This window comes from Danio rerio, chromosome 2, assembly GCF_052040795.2.
Source record: "Danio rerio strain M-AB ecotype USA chromosome 2, GRCz13ab, whole genome shotgun sequence".
NCBI lineage: Eukaryota > Metazoa > Chordata > Actinopteri > Cypriniformes > Danionidae > Danio > Danio rerio.
The window spans coordinates 17,292,828-17,307,340 of record NC_141022.1 but is presented as its reverse complement, the minus strand read 5'-3'; the positions used below and the strand labels follow the sequence as shown (position 1 = coordinate 17,307,340).

General features: G+C 44.7%; 2 protein-coding genes and 1 pseudogene across 2 annotated transcripts in view; all 3 read right to left on the bottom strand.

Annotated features, from left to right (window-relative positions):
• LOC147846296 (uncharacterized) overlaps positions 1-13,222 on the bottom strand; it is a 58,594-nt gene extending 45,372 nt beyond the window's left edge. Inside the window, exon 1 of the mRNA XM_087240594.1 lies at positions 13,039-13,222. The gene's annotated coding sequence lies outside the window, so the exon portion shown is untranslated. The remainder of the gene's footprint in view (positions 1-13,038) is intronic.
• On the bottom strand, positions 4,618-13,222 carry LOC147846297 (uncharacterized). The gene is made up of 2 exons (XM_087240596.1): positions 13,172-13,222; positions 4,618-7,368 (listed from the first exon to the last, which is right to left on the bottom strand). The coding sequence occupies exon 2, from the start codon at positions 7,158-7,160 to the stop codon at positions 5,868-5,870; it is 1,293 nt and encodes a 430-aa protein (XP_087096722.1). The 5' UTR covers positions 7,161-7,368; positions 13,172-13,222; the 3' UTR covers positions 4,618-5,867.
• LOC141379449 (U2 spliceosomal RNA) lies at positions 13,128-13,222 on the bottom strand (annotated as a pseudogene).
• Positions 13,223-14,513: the final 1,291 nt, after the last annotated feature.

Below are 14,513 nucleotides of genomic sequence, written 5' to 3'. Positions count from 1 at the left end.
AGCTTCTTAAAAGACAATTTTAAAACCTACAGAAAAGTCTTAAAACCGACATTAAAATCATGTCTTTTCTTGTTGCACACTCCCCTCCTTTCCAGGAATTATCCCTGGATTGTTAGGGTGTGTGTCTATCGCCTCCAAATCCACAGAGATATTCTCTTGTGTCTCTTTTGGTGATGATGATATTAGCTTAACGTGCAAAAAGGACACCTCATTTGGGGACTCAAGAGGCCACACACGACTCGAAATAGTTACTGGTGAACTATCCGAATCGTGTGAGACTCTCAATTTCTTCTCTGTATCAAACAGAGGAGATCCCGCGGGTCTCTTTTGCACCTGAACACTTGGGAGTGAAACATTGATTTCACTCCCCTCTGAAGCCTCCACTATCTCCGAGACGGTGAGGAGAGAGGAAGCTGTGTCTTCCTCCTCTTTCCTCTCTAAACTCACTTCTGATTCGACAGCTTCCCCTCTCCTAACCTCAACCGATTGTGACTCCGCCCCCTTGGCCGCCCCGCCTCCTCCTTCTTGGCCGGTCCCCGAAGCTGACGGCAAACTTTCGTTTCCCGTCAAAACTTCAGGGACCGCCTCCTCCCTTTGTTCCTCGGCCACCACGTTTTGCGGGGCGGCCATTTTGTTGCTTTTCACTCTGTTGGCAAAACTCTTAGGACAATCTCTGAAAAGATGGTTAGTGTCTCCACACAGATTGCACCGCCTGCCATTGGTACACTGCTCAAAGCTGTGCCCAATTTCTCTGCACTTCCCACAAACTAGCTCTTGGCATGCTTCAGCGAGATGCCCATTTTTTCCACACTTCCTGCACAGTTTGGGCATCCCCTGATAATGGATGTAGCCCCTGTTCTCCCCAAGCACAATCATAGAAGGCAGATGTCTCAGGCCCTGGAAGCCCTCGGCGTCTTCCCACTGTTTAATGGGAACACGCCAAGAGCAGTTCCAGATGCCGTCCTCATCTAAAACCTTGACTGGCTGGCCACGAACAGTGCAATATCTACCCAGCCACACGCAGATATCGTCACCAGTTACTGTTTCATTGAACATTCGGACAATCACTGTTTTAAGAGTGTTGTCCGAAAGCTTTTCCACAGTAAACATGGAAAACTGGGCTTTAACCGAATCAAATCTTTGCCAAAAAGCATTTAGCAGAGAAGCAGCCTTAAAACTCACATCAAATCCTTTGTTCAGGGGCAGAGTCACAATACAGTTTAGTTCTTCTGGCTTGAAATTTAAAGATTTTTGGATAAGCTTCCTGGAGAAGTCCAATCTGGACAACTCGAGGAGCTTCCCATTAACTGTTTTGAAATTAAAACGCACGCTGTGGTGCCTCCGCATGCCGGCACGAGCAGCCGACATGGTGGAGGCACCTACAGCTCCCTAAAAAACACCAATAAATTTAAAACCAGCAGAATAAATATTTAAAAGAGACCTTACCTTAAAAGACTTTGTAAAAACGCAGCCGATGTACCTCTCGCAGGTCTTGGTAAGCACTACAAAAGCACTCACCAGGGTGAACCTCCCAGAGGCCATCGCAGTCCCAGCCGCGTGACCAGATCAAATATAACACTGATAAGAACAGATTTTTTTTCTTTCGAAAAAATTTATTGACACAATTTCATCATAAAAATCACACATATTTTAAGAACTTTCTTTGCATTAGTTGACACTTTTCACTTCTCATTAAAACAATCATAAAACCACACAATAAATCACAATACACTTCTTAAAAGTCAAAATAAAACAGCGTAGTACTCAAGGACTACAATTTCACTCTTAAAAACCAACAAAAACATGTATATATTGATGCATTAACAAATAAAATAAAATAAAATGAATGAAATTACAAATTAAGAGAAATAAAATCAGTTCATGCGTACCTAAATATATACATAAAAACAGAGTGAAATTCAGTTGTTGTTGCTGTCTTTGTGTTATGTTTTTTTGTTTGTTTTGTGATTTCTGTTTCAAAGTCCATGTTTGTGTAAAAGTTCGTGAGTGTAGGTTTGGGAGTCAGTGTTTGTGTTAAAAGTCCATGTATGTTTGTGGTGAAAATTCCTTGTTAAAACGAGATCGAATGATGAAATAAAATGTCCACTAAAAGCACTAAAAGGCCAAAGCTAAAAGAAATAAAAGCAAACCAATAAAAGCCAGTTCAGAAACTAAAAACTCGCTCTTGTGCAGGATCGAGAGTGAGTCTTAACAAGAAAGTCCATTCACTCCAGCTCTCCAAAACAACCACAGTCTCTATGTTTCCGGGGCATAGCGGAGATCCCCCTCCTCCGGCCCGCTGGCCCGCTGTTCCCGTAGCCAGATTGGTGAGGGTGCATCTACGGGCGGCCAGGTACGGTGGCGGCCGGGACCCTCCTCGTGTGACCCCGGCCCCCTCGTCCTAAAGTTGGCGCCCGGTACCCCTCTAGCGTAGATGATACGATATGCTTTGCCCTGTGGAGGGGCACCGTGACGCCCTTTGCTACCAGCAGGTTCCTGGTGACCCAGATGGCATCCTTGATGGCGTTTAGGGTGGGCCAGAGTGCGGTAAAGTCCTCTTTCTCCATGTCCGTCGCACCCAGGCCCACCCCATGGATGGCTAGGTGGTAACTCATCTGGGCCCCTCCCGCTGGCAGATTCCGTTGGTATAGGGGGCCGGTTGCTGCCCACAGGTCCCGCGCAGCGCCACACTCCCAGAGCAGATGCCGCACGGTCTCCGGGCTTGAGCATCCGGGCCGTGGGCAGATGGAGGTCTTGGCCATGCCTCTGGAGTGCATTACCGCCCTGACCGGGAGGATCTCGTGTGCCACCATCCACGCTAGATCCTTATGTCTGTTCTGGAGAGCTGGGTGGGCCGCGTTCTTCCAGGCCTGTTGGGCCTCACCGAGTGTGAGGCCCGGAACCCGACTCACTTGCTCTCGATCCTGCACAAGAGAGATCAAAGATTTATGGTTAGTTAAAACAGTGGCATCTTCCTGCTCTAAAAAATGTTTCTTTAAAAATTTCTTGATAAAACCATATTCTTTTGGCAGGTTAAAAGCCACTGGGCACTTCAGATCTGCGGGTATGATTTTTAAATGGCGGAGGTAAGACCCCATCCAGAATCGCACCATTGCTGCCGTCTTGTTTTCTCTGGATGGGGTGACCGCATATCTGAAGTGCAGGGTGGTCAAACGACTTGCTAAAAACAGGTGGAGGTCAGGGAGGCCTTTTCCACCATTTTCCTTCCTTTTCTTAAAGACCTCCCTCTTCACTCTGTCCCATTTGGACCCCCACAGAAAGTAAAAGACCGCCCTCTCCAGATTTAAAAGGAAGAATCTAGGAGGACTAAAAACAGAACATGTCAGTAAAAGCAAGGGTAAAACAACAGCTTTAAAAATTAAAACTTTTCCTTCTAAAGTCAGTTGTCTTAAACCCCAAAAACCTAATCTACTCTTAGCTTTCCCTAACAAGTCAGTCCAGTTCCCCCCTCCTCCACCCTCTTCGTCAAATTTAATCCCTAAAATTTTAAGATCACTCTTTTTAAAAACCAAGTCTAGACCACCTGTGTCCACCTTCCCCCACGGCCCGAAGAGCTGGGCCTCGGACTTATTTCGATTTAGTCTGGCGCCCGAGGCCCGACCATACCATTCTGTCAAATCCATAGCTCTTCGGGCCGATGCGAGGTTGGTCATTAAAAGTGTTATGTCATCCATGTATAGGACACAGGTGGCCGTCAACCCCCCTGTGCCAGGCACGTTAAAACCATTAATCCATTTGTCCCTTCTCAAGATCTGTGCCAGTGGCTCAATACAAGCCACATACAAGAGCGGGGATAAAGGACACCCTTGACGGACGCCGCTGTGAATATTGACAGCTTTGGTTAGATGCCCATTAACCATAATTTTGCTAATCAGATCTTTATATAGCAGTCCCACCCACTCTATGAACCTCCCTGGAAAGCCCATTTTCTCCAGGACCTTAAAAAGGAACTGGTGCGAGATTCGGTCGAATGCTTTTTCAAAATCTAAATTTAGGACTATTAGCCGATTATCTCTGTCTCTCGCATAACAGATGGCATCTCTAATCAATACCAGGCTGTCCGTGATCTTTCTCCCGGGCACAGCACAAGCTTGATCCGGGTGGATTACGTCTTCTAAAACCCTTGACATGCGTGTCGCTAAAATCTTTGTAAAAAGCTTACAGTCAAAATTTAAAAGCGTGATTGGTCTCCAATTTTTTAAGTCAGTCTTGTCATCTTTTTTATGTAAAAGTGAAACTATCCCTGTTCTAAAACTATCTGGCAGTCGGTTGGAAGTCTCAAATTCTTTAAAAACAGTTAAAAGCTCTTGTCCTAAAATGTCCCAAAAGGTGACATAAAATTCTAGGGGAAGTCCATCCATTCCTGGGGACTTCCCATTTTTAAAACTTTTAAGAGCTTTAAAAACTTCCAGAATTGTAAAATCTTGGGCTAAAAAACTGTTTTCCCTACTTACTTTTTTTTCTAAAAAATTTAAGACTTCTAATTGAATATATTCATCTGTTTGTTTTTCTTTATACAATTCTTCATAAAAATTTTCGACGCCATTTAAAATTTCTTTAGTTGTGTGCACTTTCCTCCCATTTAATTTTAAACTGTTTATTGTTTGTCCCCGAGTGATTATTTTTTTAAAAAAATATCTTGTGCACTTTTCCCCTTCCTCAATATGTTTTTCTTTACTTCTTAAGATAAAACCTTTACTTTGAATTTCACTTAAAACTGACATTTCATTTTTTACCTCTTTTATTTCATCATTAAAATCAAGACCTTCGTTTAAAAGATTAAAATAGCGTTGTAATCTTTTTTGCAACCCCATCATATGTCTTTTTTCTTTATTTTTATTTTACTTCCCTATATGTCTAAAAAAACCTCTCGTCCAGTCTTTCACCTTTTCCCACCATTGTGCTCGTGAATCGTAAAAGTCCTGGAGGGTCTGCCATTGGCTGAACTGCTCTCTGTAATCTCTAACTACCTCCTCGTCTTTTAGCAGAGAGCAGTTCAGCTTCCACAGCCCTCCCCCTACCGTCACACCTGTGGGGAGTGAAAGAGTGCAAGATAGCATTGTGTGGTCAGTAAAAAAGAGGGGGGTTAGTTTAGCATCAGTTGGCGGGCAGTCTCGTGTAAAAATATAGTCGATTCGAGAGGCTCTGGTACCATCACCACTGAACCAGGTGAAGCCCTCCTCTCTTTGATGCATTGTTTTAAAACAGTCGACTAATTTAAAATCCCTAACCATACCCTGCAATAAAAAGGATGTTTTATCCAATTTAAAACCCTCTGTTTTTCTTCTGTCTTTGTTTGTTAAAATACAATTAAAATCTCCTGCTAAAATAAGGGGTGCCCTACCTAATATGTGGGGTTGCAAGTCCACTAAAAGCTCATGTCTTTCATTTTTATCATTAAAACCATATACGTTAATAACCTTAAAACCCTTATCTAAAAAAGTCAGATTAGCTAAAAGTGCCCGTCCGTCTCTTAAAACCGTGCTGCCCTCCACCAAGATATTGGGGTTATTAATTAAAATAGCGACCCCATCATTTTTATTAAAATTGGATCCACTCCAAATGGAGGGTCCAGGGGTCCAAAGTTCTTCCCATCTTCTATAGTTTTTTAAAAAGGGCAGAGAACACTCTTGCAATAAAAACATGTCTGACTTAAAAGTTTTTTAAAAAGGATAGGATGCTCTGTGCTCTTGTGGTGGACCTCACACTTCTAACATTTATGGTTGAGATTGTGAGGGCCATGAGCAGTATATGGATAAAAGACATGAACCGTTATAAAGACGACAATTAAAAGAGGTAAAACTCACCAATCACGCAGATTAAAAGACAATAAAATCTTTTAAAACTCACGTGTGGTCCTGTAGCATTTCCTCGTCTTTTCCCCCATGGCAATCAGGGGAGGAATTAGAGGAAGTGCCTATCGCCTCAGAGCCCACAGAGACAAGCTCTTGTGGATCTTTAGGCGACGATGTTGTTAGCTTTATGTGCAAAAAAGAGACCTCATTTGGAGACTTGAGTGGCCATTCATGGCTCAGACTGTCCATTTCTGAACCATCTGAGCCCCTGACCACTCTTTGTTTCTTCTCTGTATCGCACAGTGGAGAGTCTGCAGGTCTTTTCTGCACCTGAGCATTCGGGAGTGAGGCATCACTTGATGCAACACTCACCTCAGAGACGGTGAGGAGAGAGGAGGTCGTTTCCTCTCCCTTTTCCATTCCTATTGGTTCGTTTACCTCCTCTCTCCCCACCTCTACCGACTGTGACTCCGCCCCTGGGGCCGCCCCACCTTCTCGGCATTGGTTGGGCTCTGAGGCTGGCTGGGAGATGTCGGCTCCCGCCAAAACCTCAGGCCCCGCCCCTTCTCTTTGTTCTGAAACCAGCGTGGTCGGTGGGGCGGCCATTTTTTGACTTTTCAGTTTGTTTGCAAAGCTTTTTGGGCAATCTCTATAGAGATGGTTTGAATCACCACAGAGATTGCACCGCCTGCCATTGGTACATTGTTCAAAACTATGTCCAATTTCTTTACACTTCCCGCATACTGTTTCTTGGCACGCTTCTGCTAAATGCCCAAACTTGTTGCACTTTCTACAAAGTTTGGGCATGCCTTGGTAATGAATGTAGCCTCTGTTCTCTCCCAGCACAATCATGGAGGGCAGATGTCTCAGGCCCTGGAATCCTCCGGCATCCTCCCATTGTTTGATGGGAATCCGCCAGGAGCAATTCCAGATGCCATCCTCATCTAGCACCTTAACTGGCTGTCCACGAACAGTGCAAAATCTTCCCAGCCATACACAAATGTCTTCACCAGTCACTGTTTCATTAAACATTCTGACAATCACAGTTTTAAGTGTGTTGTCTGAAAGTTTTTCCACAGTAAACATGGAGAACTGGTCTTTTACAGAGTCAAATCTTTGCCAAAAAACGTTTAAGTGGGAGGCAGCTTTAAAGCTAACATCAAATCCCTTGTTAAGGGGCAGAGTCACTATACAGTTCAGTTCGTCGGGTTTAAATTTCAAGGCTTTTTGGATTAGCTTCCTGGAGAAGTCCAAGCGGGACAACTCCAGGAGCTTTCCATTAACAGTTTTAAAATTAAAACGCACGCTGTGGTGCCTCCGCATGCCGGCACGAGCAGCCGACATGGTGGAGGCACCAACAGCTCTCTATAAAACCACACCAATAAAACAGCCAAATCAATAAATACTTAAAACCTTACCTTAAAAGACTTCACGAAAACGCTCAGCCGGTGTACCTCCCAAAGGTTGTGGTGGCCGCTACAAAAGCAGGCACCAGGGTGAACCTCCAAGAGGCGATCGCCGTCCCAGCCGCGTGACCAGATCAAATATAATACTGATAAGAACAGATTTTTCTTTCGAAAAAAATTTATTGACAGCGTTTCCCATTTGTTTCTTACATCACAATAATTATTGAACACATATCTCTTCACTTAGCCTCATTTGAGTACTTAACAGTAAAATAAATAAAAATGAATAAATATATACATAAATAAATACATAAATAAATACATGCAAAAGTACTTTAAATGAACATAAAATGTCAAGTGTTTTTGTATAGAGGACATTTTTTTTTTTTTTCTTTTTTAAAAAGGCAAACAAATGAAAGACTAAAAAACACAAGCTGTTCAATAAAACTTAAAACGGGTCTAAAAAAGAATCACAGTCTAGTCACCATTTTAACAACGCAGGACTTAGTAAAAATGAATTGAAACATAAAACACACATTAAAAACATTTCAATACACATTAAAAGACATATGGCACTTAACAAAAACACTTTAAAATCAGGGTTTGTGGAGAAAATAAAAGTGTATGTTGTGCGAAAGTCTTTTGTGTGTGCGTGTGTTATGTAAAAAAAAGTCCTCGGCGTAGATGTTGATAAAAAAAAGTGATAAAAACCAGTCCGATAAAAAATGCATGAAAAGCGATAGAAACGATAAGAAGATAAAATCATTTCTTTGTCCAGGATCGAGGGTGAGTCATACCAAAAAAAGTCCATTCACACCAACTCTCCAGGACGGTCACAGCCCCTGTGTTTCAAGGGCATAGCGGAGATCCCCCTCCTCTGGCCTGCTGGCCCGCTGTTCCCGTAGCCAGAGTGGTGAGGGTGCATCTACGGGCGGCCAGGTACGGTGGCGGCCGGGACCTCCTCCGTGCGACCCCGGCCCCCTTGGCCTCTTGTCAAGGTCCGGTACCCCTGTAGCGTGGTTGTTATCAGTCCCTTTGTCCCTTGCAGGGGTACCGTGACCTGCTTCCCCACCAGCAGGTTTCTTGTGACCCAGATGGCATCCTTGATGGCGGTCAGGGTGAGCCAGAGCGATGTAAAATCCTGTTTTGTCATGTCTTTCACGCCCTGGCCCACCCCATGGATGATAAGGTGGTAGTCCATCTGGGCCCTCCCCGCCGGCAGGTACTGATGATACAGGGGGCCGGTCCTGGCCCACAGGTCCCGCGCAGCGCCGCACTCCCAGAGCAGGTGCCGCACGGTCTCTGGGCATCCACACCCAGGCCGTGGGCAGACGGGGTTTCTGGCCATGCCTCTGGAGTGCATGACCGCCCTGACCGGGAGGATCTCATGTGCCACCATCCACAACAGGTCCTTGTGTCCGTTCTGGAGAGCTGGGTGGGCCGCGTTCCTCCACACTTGTTGGGCCTCACATAATGTGAGGCCCGGGACCCGACTCACCGTCTCTCGATCCTGCACAAGAGAAATGAGAGCCTTGTGGTTAGTTAAAATGGTGACATCGTTAGTCTCTAAAACATACTTCTTTAAAAATTTCTTTATAAAATCATACTCCCTAGGTAAATTAAAAGACACTGGGTACTTAAGGTCCACTGCTAAAACTTTCAGGGTTCTCAGGTAGGACCCCATCCAGAAGCGAGTCATGGCAGCCGTCTTGTTTTCTCTGGATGGGGTCAACGCGTAACTAAAATGCAGGGCGGTGAAGCGGCTGCCTAAAAACAGGTGGGGATCCGGGAGGCCTTTTCCACCATGTTCGGGCTTTTTCTTTAACTCTGTTCTTCTTAGGCGCTCCCACTTGGATCCCCACAGGAAATAAAACACCGCCCTTTCCAACTTCCTGATAAAACGTCTTGGTGGACTAAAAACAGAAGAAACAAGTAAAATGAGTGGTAAAATTACGGATTTAAAAATCAAAATTTTACCCTCCATTGTTAATTTTCGTAACCCCCAGAATCCCAACTTTTGGTTTACCTTTGTTAAAATGTCGTTCCAATTTTGCCCTCCCCCACCCTCTTTGTCAAATTTTACCCCTAAAATTTTAAAATCATTTTCCTTAAAAGTCAGCTCTAGTCCCTCTGTGACGACGTTACCCCACGGCCCGAAGAGCTGGGCCTCGGACTTTTTTCGGTTTAATCTGGCTCCCGAGGCCCGACCGTAGAAATCGGTCAAATCCATAGCTCTTCGGGCCGAGGTGAGGTCTGTCGTTAAAAGGGTAACGTCGTCCATATATAAAACACAAGATGCTGTCAAACCCCCCGGAATTTTAAAACCTGTAATCCATTTATCCCTTCTCAAGAGCTGTGCCAGTGGTTCAATACAAACCACATACAGGAGTGGGGATAACGGACACCCTTGACGGACGCCACTGCAGATATTTACTGCTTTTGTTAAATGCCCATTTACAATGATTTTGCTGACAAGGTCGTTGTACAGCAGTCCCACCCATGCTAAAAATCTTCCCGGGAACCCCATTTTTTCCAGTACTTGTAACAAGTACTGGTGCGAGACTCTGTCAAATGCTTTTTCAAAATCTAAATTTACCACGGCTAGACGAATGTTTCTGTCTCTCGCGTAACAGATGGCATCTCGGATCAGCAATAGGCTGTCCGTGATCTTCCTCCCGGGCACAGCACAGGCTTGATCCGGGTGGATTACATCCTCTAAAACTGTCGACATCCTTGTCGCTAAAATCTTTGTAAAAAATTTATAATCAGTGTTTAAAAGAGTAATTGGTCGCCAATTTTTTAAAATTGTCTTGTCATCTTTTTTAAAAAGCAGAGAAACTATTCCTAATCTAAAATCCGCAGGTAGTTTGTTAAAATTTTCGAATTCATTAAAAACAGTCAGTAAAACCCCAGCTAAAATGTCCCAGAAACATTGATAAAACTCCAGGGGAAGACCGTCCATTCCTGGAGACTTCCCCTTTTTAAAACTTTTAAGAGCTTTATCTAAATCTTCTTTCTTAAAATCTTGGGTTAAAACTGAATGTTTTTCTTTTTGTACTTTTTTGTCTAAAAAATTTAAAACCTCATTTAAAGCGTCCTCGTGTACTATTTTTTTTCCATATAAATTTTCGTAAAACTTTTCGACTTCTTTTAAAACCCCCTCTGTGGTATTTAAAATAGTCCCCTCGTCGTTTTTTATCTTTGATATCCCCCCTCCCTTTGTGATTATTTTTTTAAAAAAATATCTTGTACACTTTTCATTTTCTTCAATTTTTTTCTCTTTTGCTCTTAAAATCACTCCCCTGCTATTTTCCTCTGCTAAAACCAACATCTCTTTTTTAACTTCTTTAATTTCGTTGTTAAAATCAAAGCCCATGTTTAAAAGGTTAAAATATCTCTGTAGGCGTTTTTGCAGCCCCATCATGCGTCTCTTTTCCCTATTCTTTTTTTCCCTACCTATCCTTTTAAAAAAACGTTTTGTGCGTCCTTTTACCATTTCCCACCACTGTGCTTGTGTATCATAAAAGTCCTGGAGGGTCTGCCATTGGCTGAACTGCTCTCTGTATTCCCTCACCACTTTCTCATCTTTTAACAGAGAGCAGTTCAGCTTCCACAGCCCTCCACCTATTGTCACACCCAGGGGCAGTGAAAGCGTGCAAGACAGCATTAAGTGATCGGAAAAGAAGAGGGGGGTTAATTTTGCATCGGTTGGCGGGTAGTCACGTGTGAACATGTAATCGATTCGAGAGGCTCTGGTACCATCACCACTGAACCAGGTGAAGCCCTCCTCTCTCTGATGCATAGCTTTAAAACAGTCCACTAATTTAAAATCTCTAACTAAACCCTGCAGTAAAACCGATGTCTTATCTACTTTAAAATCATCTGCCCTTCTTCTGTCTTTTTGAGTTAAAACACAGTTAAAATCACCTGCTAAAATGAAGGGCACCCTACCTAGCATGTGGGGCTGTATGTCTTCTAAAAGCTCAAATCTTTTGTTTTTGTCCGTAAAACCATAAAAATTTAGAACATTAAAATCCCTATCTAAAACAGTCAAATTAGCTAAAATAGCCCGCCCATCTCTCACCACCGTGCTTCCCTTCACCAAGATGTTTGGATTATTGATTAAAATGGCCACCCCGTCATTTTTATTAAAATTTGAGCCACTCCATATGGAGGGTCCGGGGGTCCATAAATCCTCCCATTTTTTATAATTTTTTAAAAAGGGTAAAGCACATTCTTGTAATAAAAAGACGTCTGTTTTAAAAGTTTTTAAGAGGGAAAATATGCTCTGTGCTCTTACTAGGGACTTCACACTTCTCACATTTATAGTGGAGAAGGTGATATCCATGAGCACTATATTTTAAAGACATGAGCTGCTTAAAAGACAATTTTAAAACCTACAGAAAAGTCTTAAAACCGACATTAAAATCATGTCTTTTCTTGTTGCACACTCCCCTCCTTTCCAGGAATTATCCCTGGATTGTTAGGTTGTGTGTCTATCGCCTCCAAATCCACAGAGATATTCTCTTGTGTCTCTTTTGGCGATGATGATATAAGCTTAACGTGCAAAAAGGACACCTCATTTGGGGACTCAAGAGGCCACACACGACTCGAAATAGTTACGGGTGAACTATCCGAATCGTGTGAGACTCTCAATTTCTTCTCTGTATCAAACAGAGGAGATCCCGCGGGTCTCTTTTGCACCTGAGCATTTGGGAGTGAAACATTGATTTCACTCCCCTCTGAAGCCTCCACTATCTCCGAGACGGTGAGGAGAGAGGAAGCTGTGTCTTCCTCCTCTTTCCTCTCTAAACTCACTTCTGATTCGACAGCTTCCCCTCTCCTCACCTCAACCGATTGTGACTCCGCCCCCTTGGCCGCCCCGCCTCCTCCTTCTTGGCCGGTCCCCGAAGCCGACGGCAAACTTTCGTTTCCCGCCAAAACTTCAGGGACCGCCTCCTCCCTTTGTTCCTCGGCCACCACGTTTTGCGGGGCGGCCATTTTGTTGCTTTTCACTCTGTTGGCAAAACTCTTAGGGCAATCTCTGAAAAGATGGTTAGTGTCTCCACACAGATTGCACCGCCTGCCATTGGTACACTGCTCAAAGCTGTGCCCAATTTCTCTGCACTTCCCACAAACTAGCTCTTGGCATGCTTCAGCGAGATGCCCATTTTTCCCACACTTCCTGCACAGTTTGGGCATCCCCTGATAATGGATGTAGCCCCTGTTCTCCCCAAGCACAATCATAGAAGGCAGATGTCTCAGGCCCTGGAAGCCCTCGGCGTCTTCCCACTGTTTAATGGGAACACGCCAAGAGCAGTTCCAGATGCCGTCCTCATCTAAAACCTTGACTGGCTGGCCACGAACAGTGCAATATCTACCCAGCCACACGCAGATATCGTCACCAGTTACTGTTTCATTGAACATTCGGACAATCACTGTTTTAAGAGTGTTGTCCGAAAGCTTTTCCACAGTAAACATGGAAAACTGGGCTTTAACCGAATCAAATCTTTGCCAAAAAGCATTAAGCAGAGAAGCAGCCTTAAAACTTACATCAAATCCTTTGTTCAGGGGCAGAGTCACAATACAGTTCAATTCTTCCGGTTTGAAATTTAAAGCTTTTTGGATAAGCTTCCTGGAGAAGTCCAATCTGGACAACTCCAGGAGCTTCCCATTAACAGTTTTAAAATTGAAACGCACGCTGTGGTGCCTCCGCATGCCGGCACGAGCAGCCGACATGGTGGAGGCACCTACAGCTCTCTAAAAACAACAATAAACTTAAAACCAGCAGAATAAATATTTAAAAGAGACCTTACCTTAAAAGACTTTGTAAAAACGCAGCCGATGTACCTCTCGCAGGTCTTGGTAAGCACTACAAAAGCGCTCACCAGGGTGAACCTCCCAGAGGCGATCGCAGTCCCAGCCGCGTGACCAGATCAAATATAATACTGATAAGAACAGATACTACACTTGATCTTAGCCAAAAGGCCGAGAAGCGATACCCACAAACTGTCAGCAGTAGGAGCCGCAATCTACGCCACAAATAATACAATGTCGGCAAGCATAACAGGTACTAATTTTTAACCCTTAAACCTCCAGCACATTTGCTGACAGACAGACAGACATAACATTTTAGGCTTAACTAAGAGCCGTTGGTGACCAAAAACAAACTCCAAGCTTGAATACGGCAAAGAGACGTGACTATGGGCCGCTGGTGCCCAATGAGGGTACTTGAAAAGCCCCTGTTTGAGAGACTTTTCCGACCAAGTCAGTGTAGTTGCCATCCCCCCTTCAGAAGTCCAGACCAGGATTTTGTCTGGGCCGGCCTCGGAGATCAACCTGTCTTCCTTTACCTGCTTGAGCCTTGGGAAAAGACTTCCATGCCCGTATGAGCCACCACAGTCAGCGGGAATCAGTGACTCTTTTTTGGGGCAGCTCCAGCTCTAAAGGAACCCCTGGAAAGGACTTGCATGGCATTTCTTCCATGCCCGCGTGAGCCACCACATCAGTCACTCCTTCTGGGGCAGCTTGAGCTCTTGAAGGAGCCCAAGAAAAGACCTCCAGGGCATTTCTTCCAATCCCAAACGAGCTGCCCCAACTAGCAGGAATCAGTCACTCTTTCTGGGGCAGCCTCAGCTACTTAAGGGACCCCTGGGAAGGACCTCCAGGGTGATTCTTCCATGCCCACTTGAGCCACCACAGTCAGCGGGGAAGGAGTCACTCTTTCTGGGGCAGCTTCAGCTCTAAAGGGACCCCTGGGTAAGACTTGCGGAGGGTTTCTTGAATGCCAAAACGAGCTGCCAGCAACTGGCAGGAATCAGTCACTCTTTCTGGGGCAGCTTGAGCTCTTGAAGGACCCCAAGAAAAGACCTCCAGGGCATTTCTTCCATGCCCAAAGGAGCTGCCCCAACTAGCAGGAATCAGTCACTCTTTGTGGGGTAGCTTCAGCTACTTAAGGGACCATTGGGAAGGACCTCCAGGGTGATTCTTTCATGCCCACTTGAGCCACCACAATCAGCGGGAATCAGTCACTCTTTTTGGGGCAGCTTCAGCTCTAAAGGGAACCCTGGGAAAGACCTCCAGAGAGTTTCTTGCGTGCCCGAACGAGCTGCCAGCAATTGGCAGGAACCAGCCACTCTTTCCGGGGGCAGCTTCAGCTCTGAAGGGAACCCTGGAAAAAGACTTCCAGGGGGCTTCTTGAACGCCCACGCGAGCTGCCAGCTCCTGGCAGGGATCAGTCACTCTTTCTGGGACAGCTTGAGCTCTTGAAGTAGCCCAAGAAAAGACCTCC

Excerpts from the sequence above, each read along its gene's own strand:
- LOC147846297 (XM_087240596.1), bottom strand. The coding sequence starts at position 7,160 with ATGTCGGCTGCTCGTGCCGGCATGCGGAGGCACCACAGCGTGCGTTTT.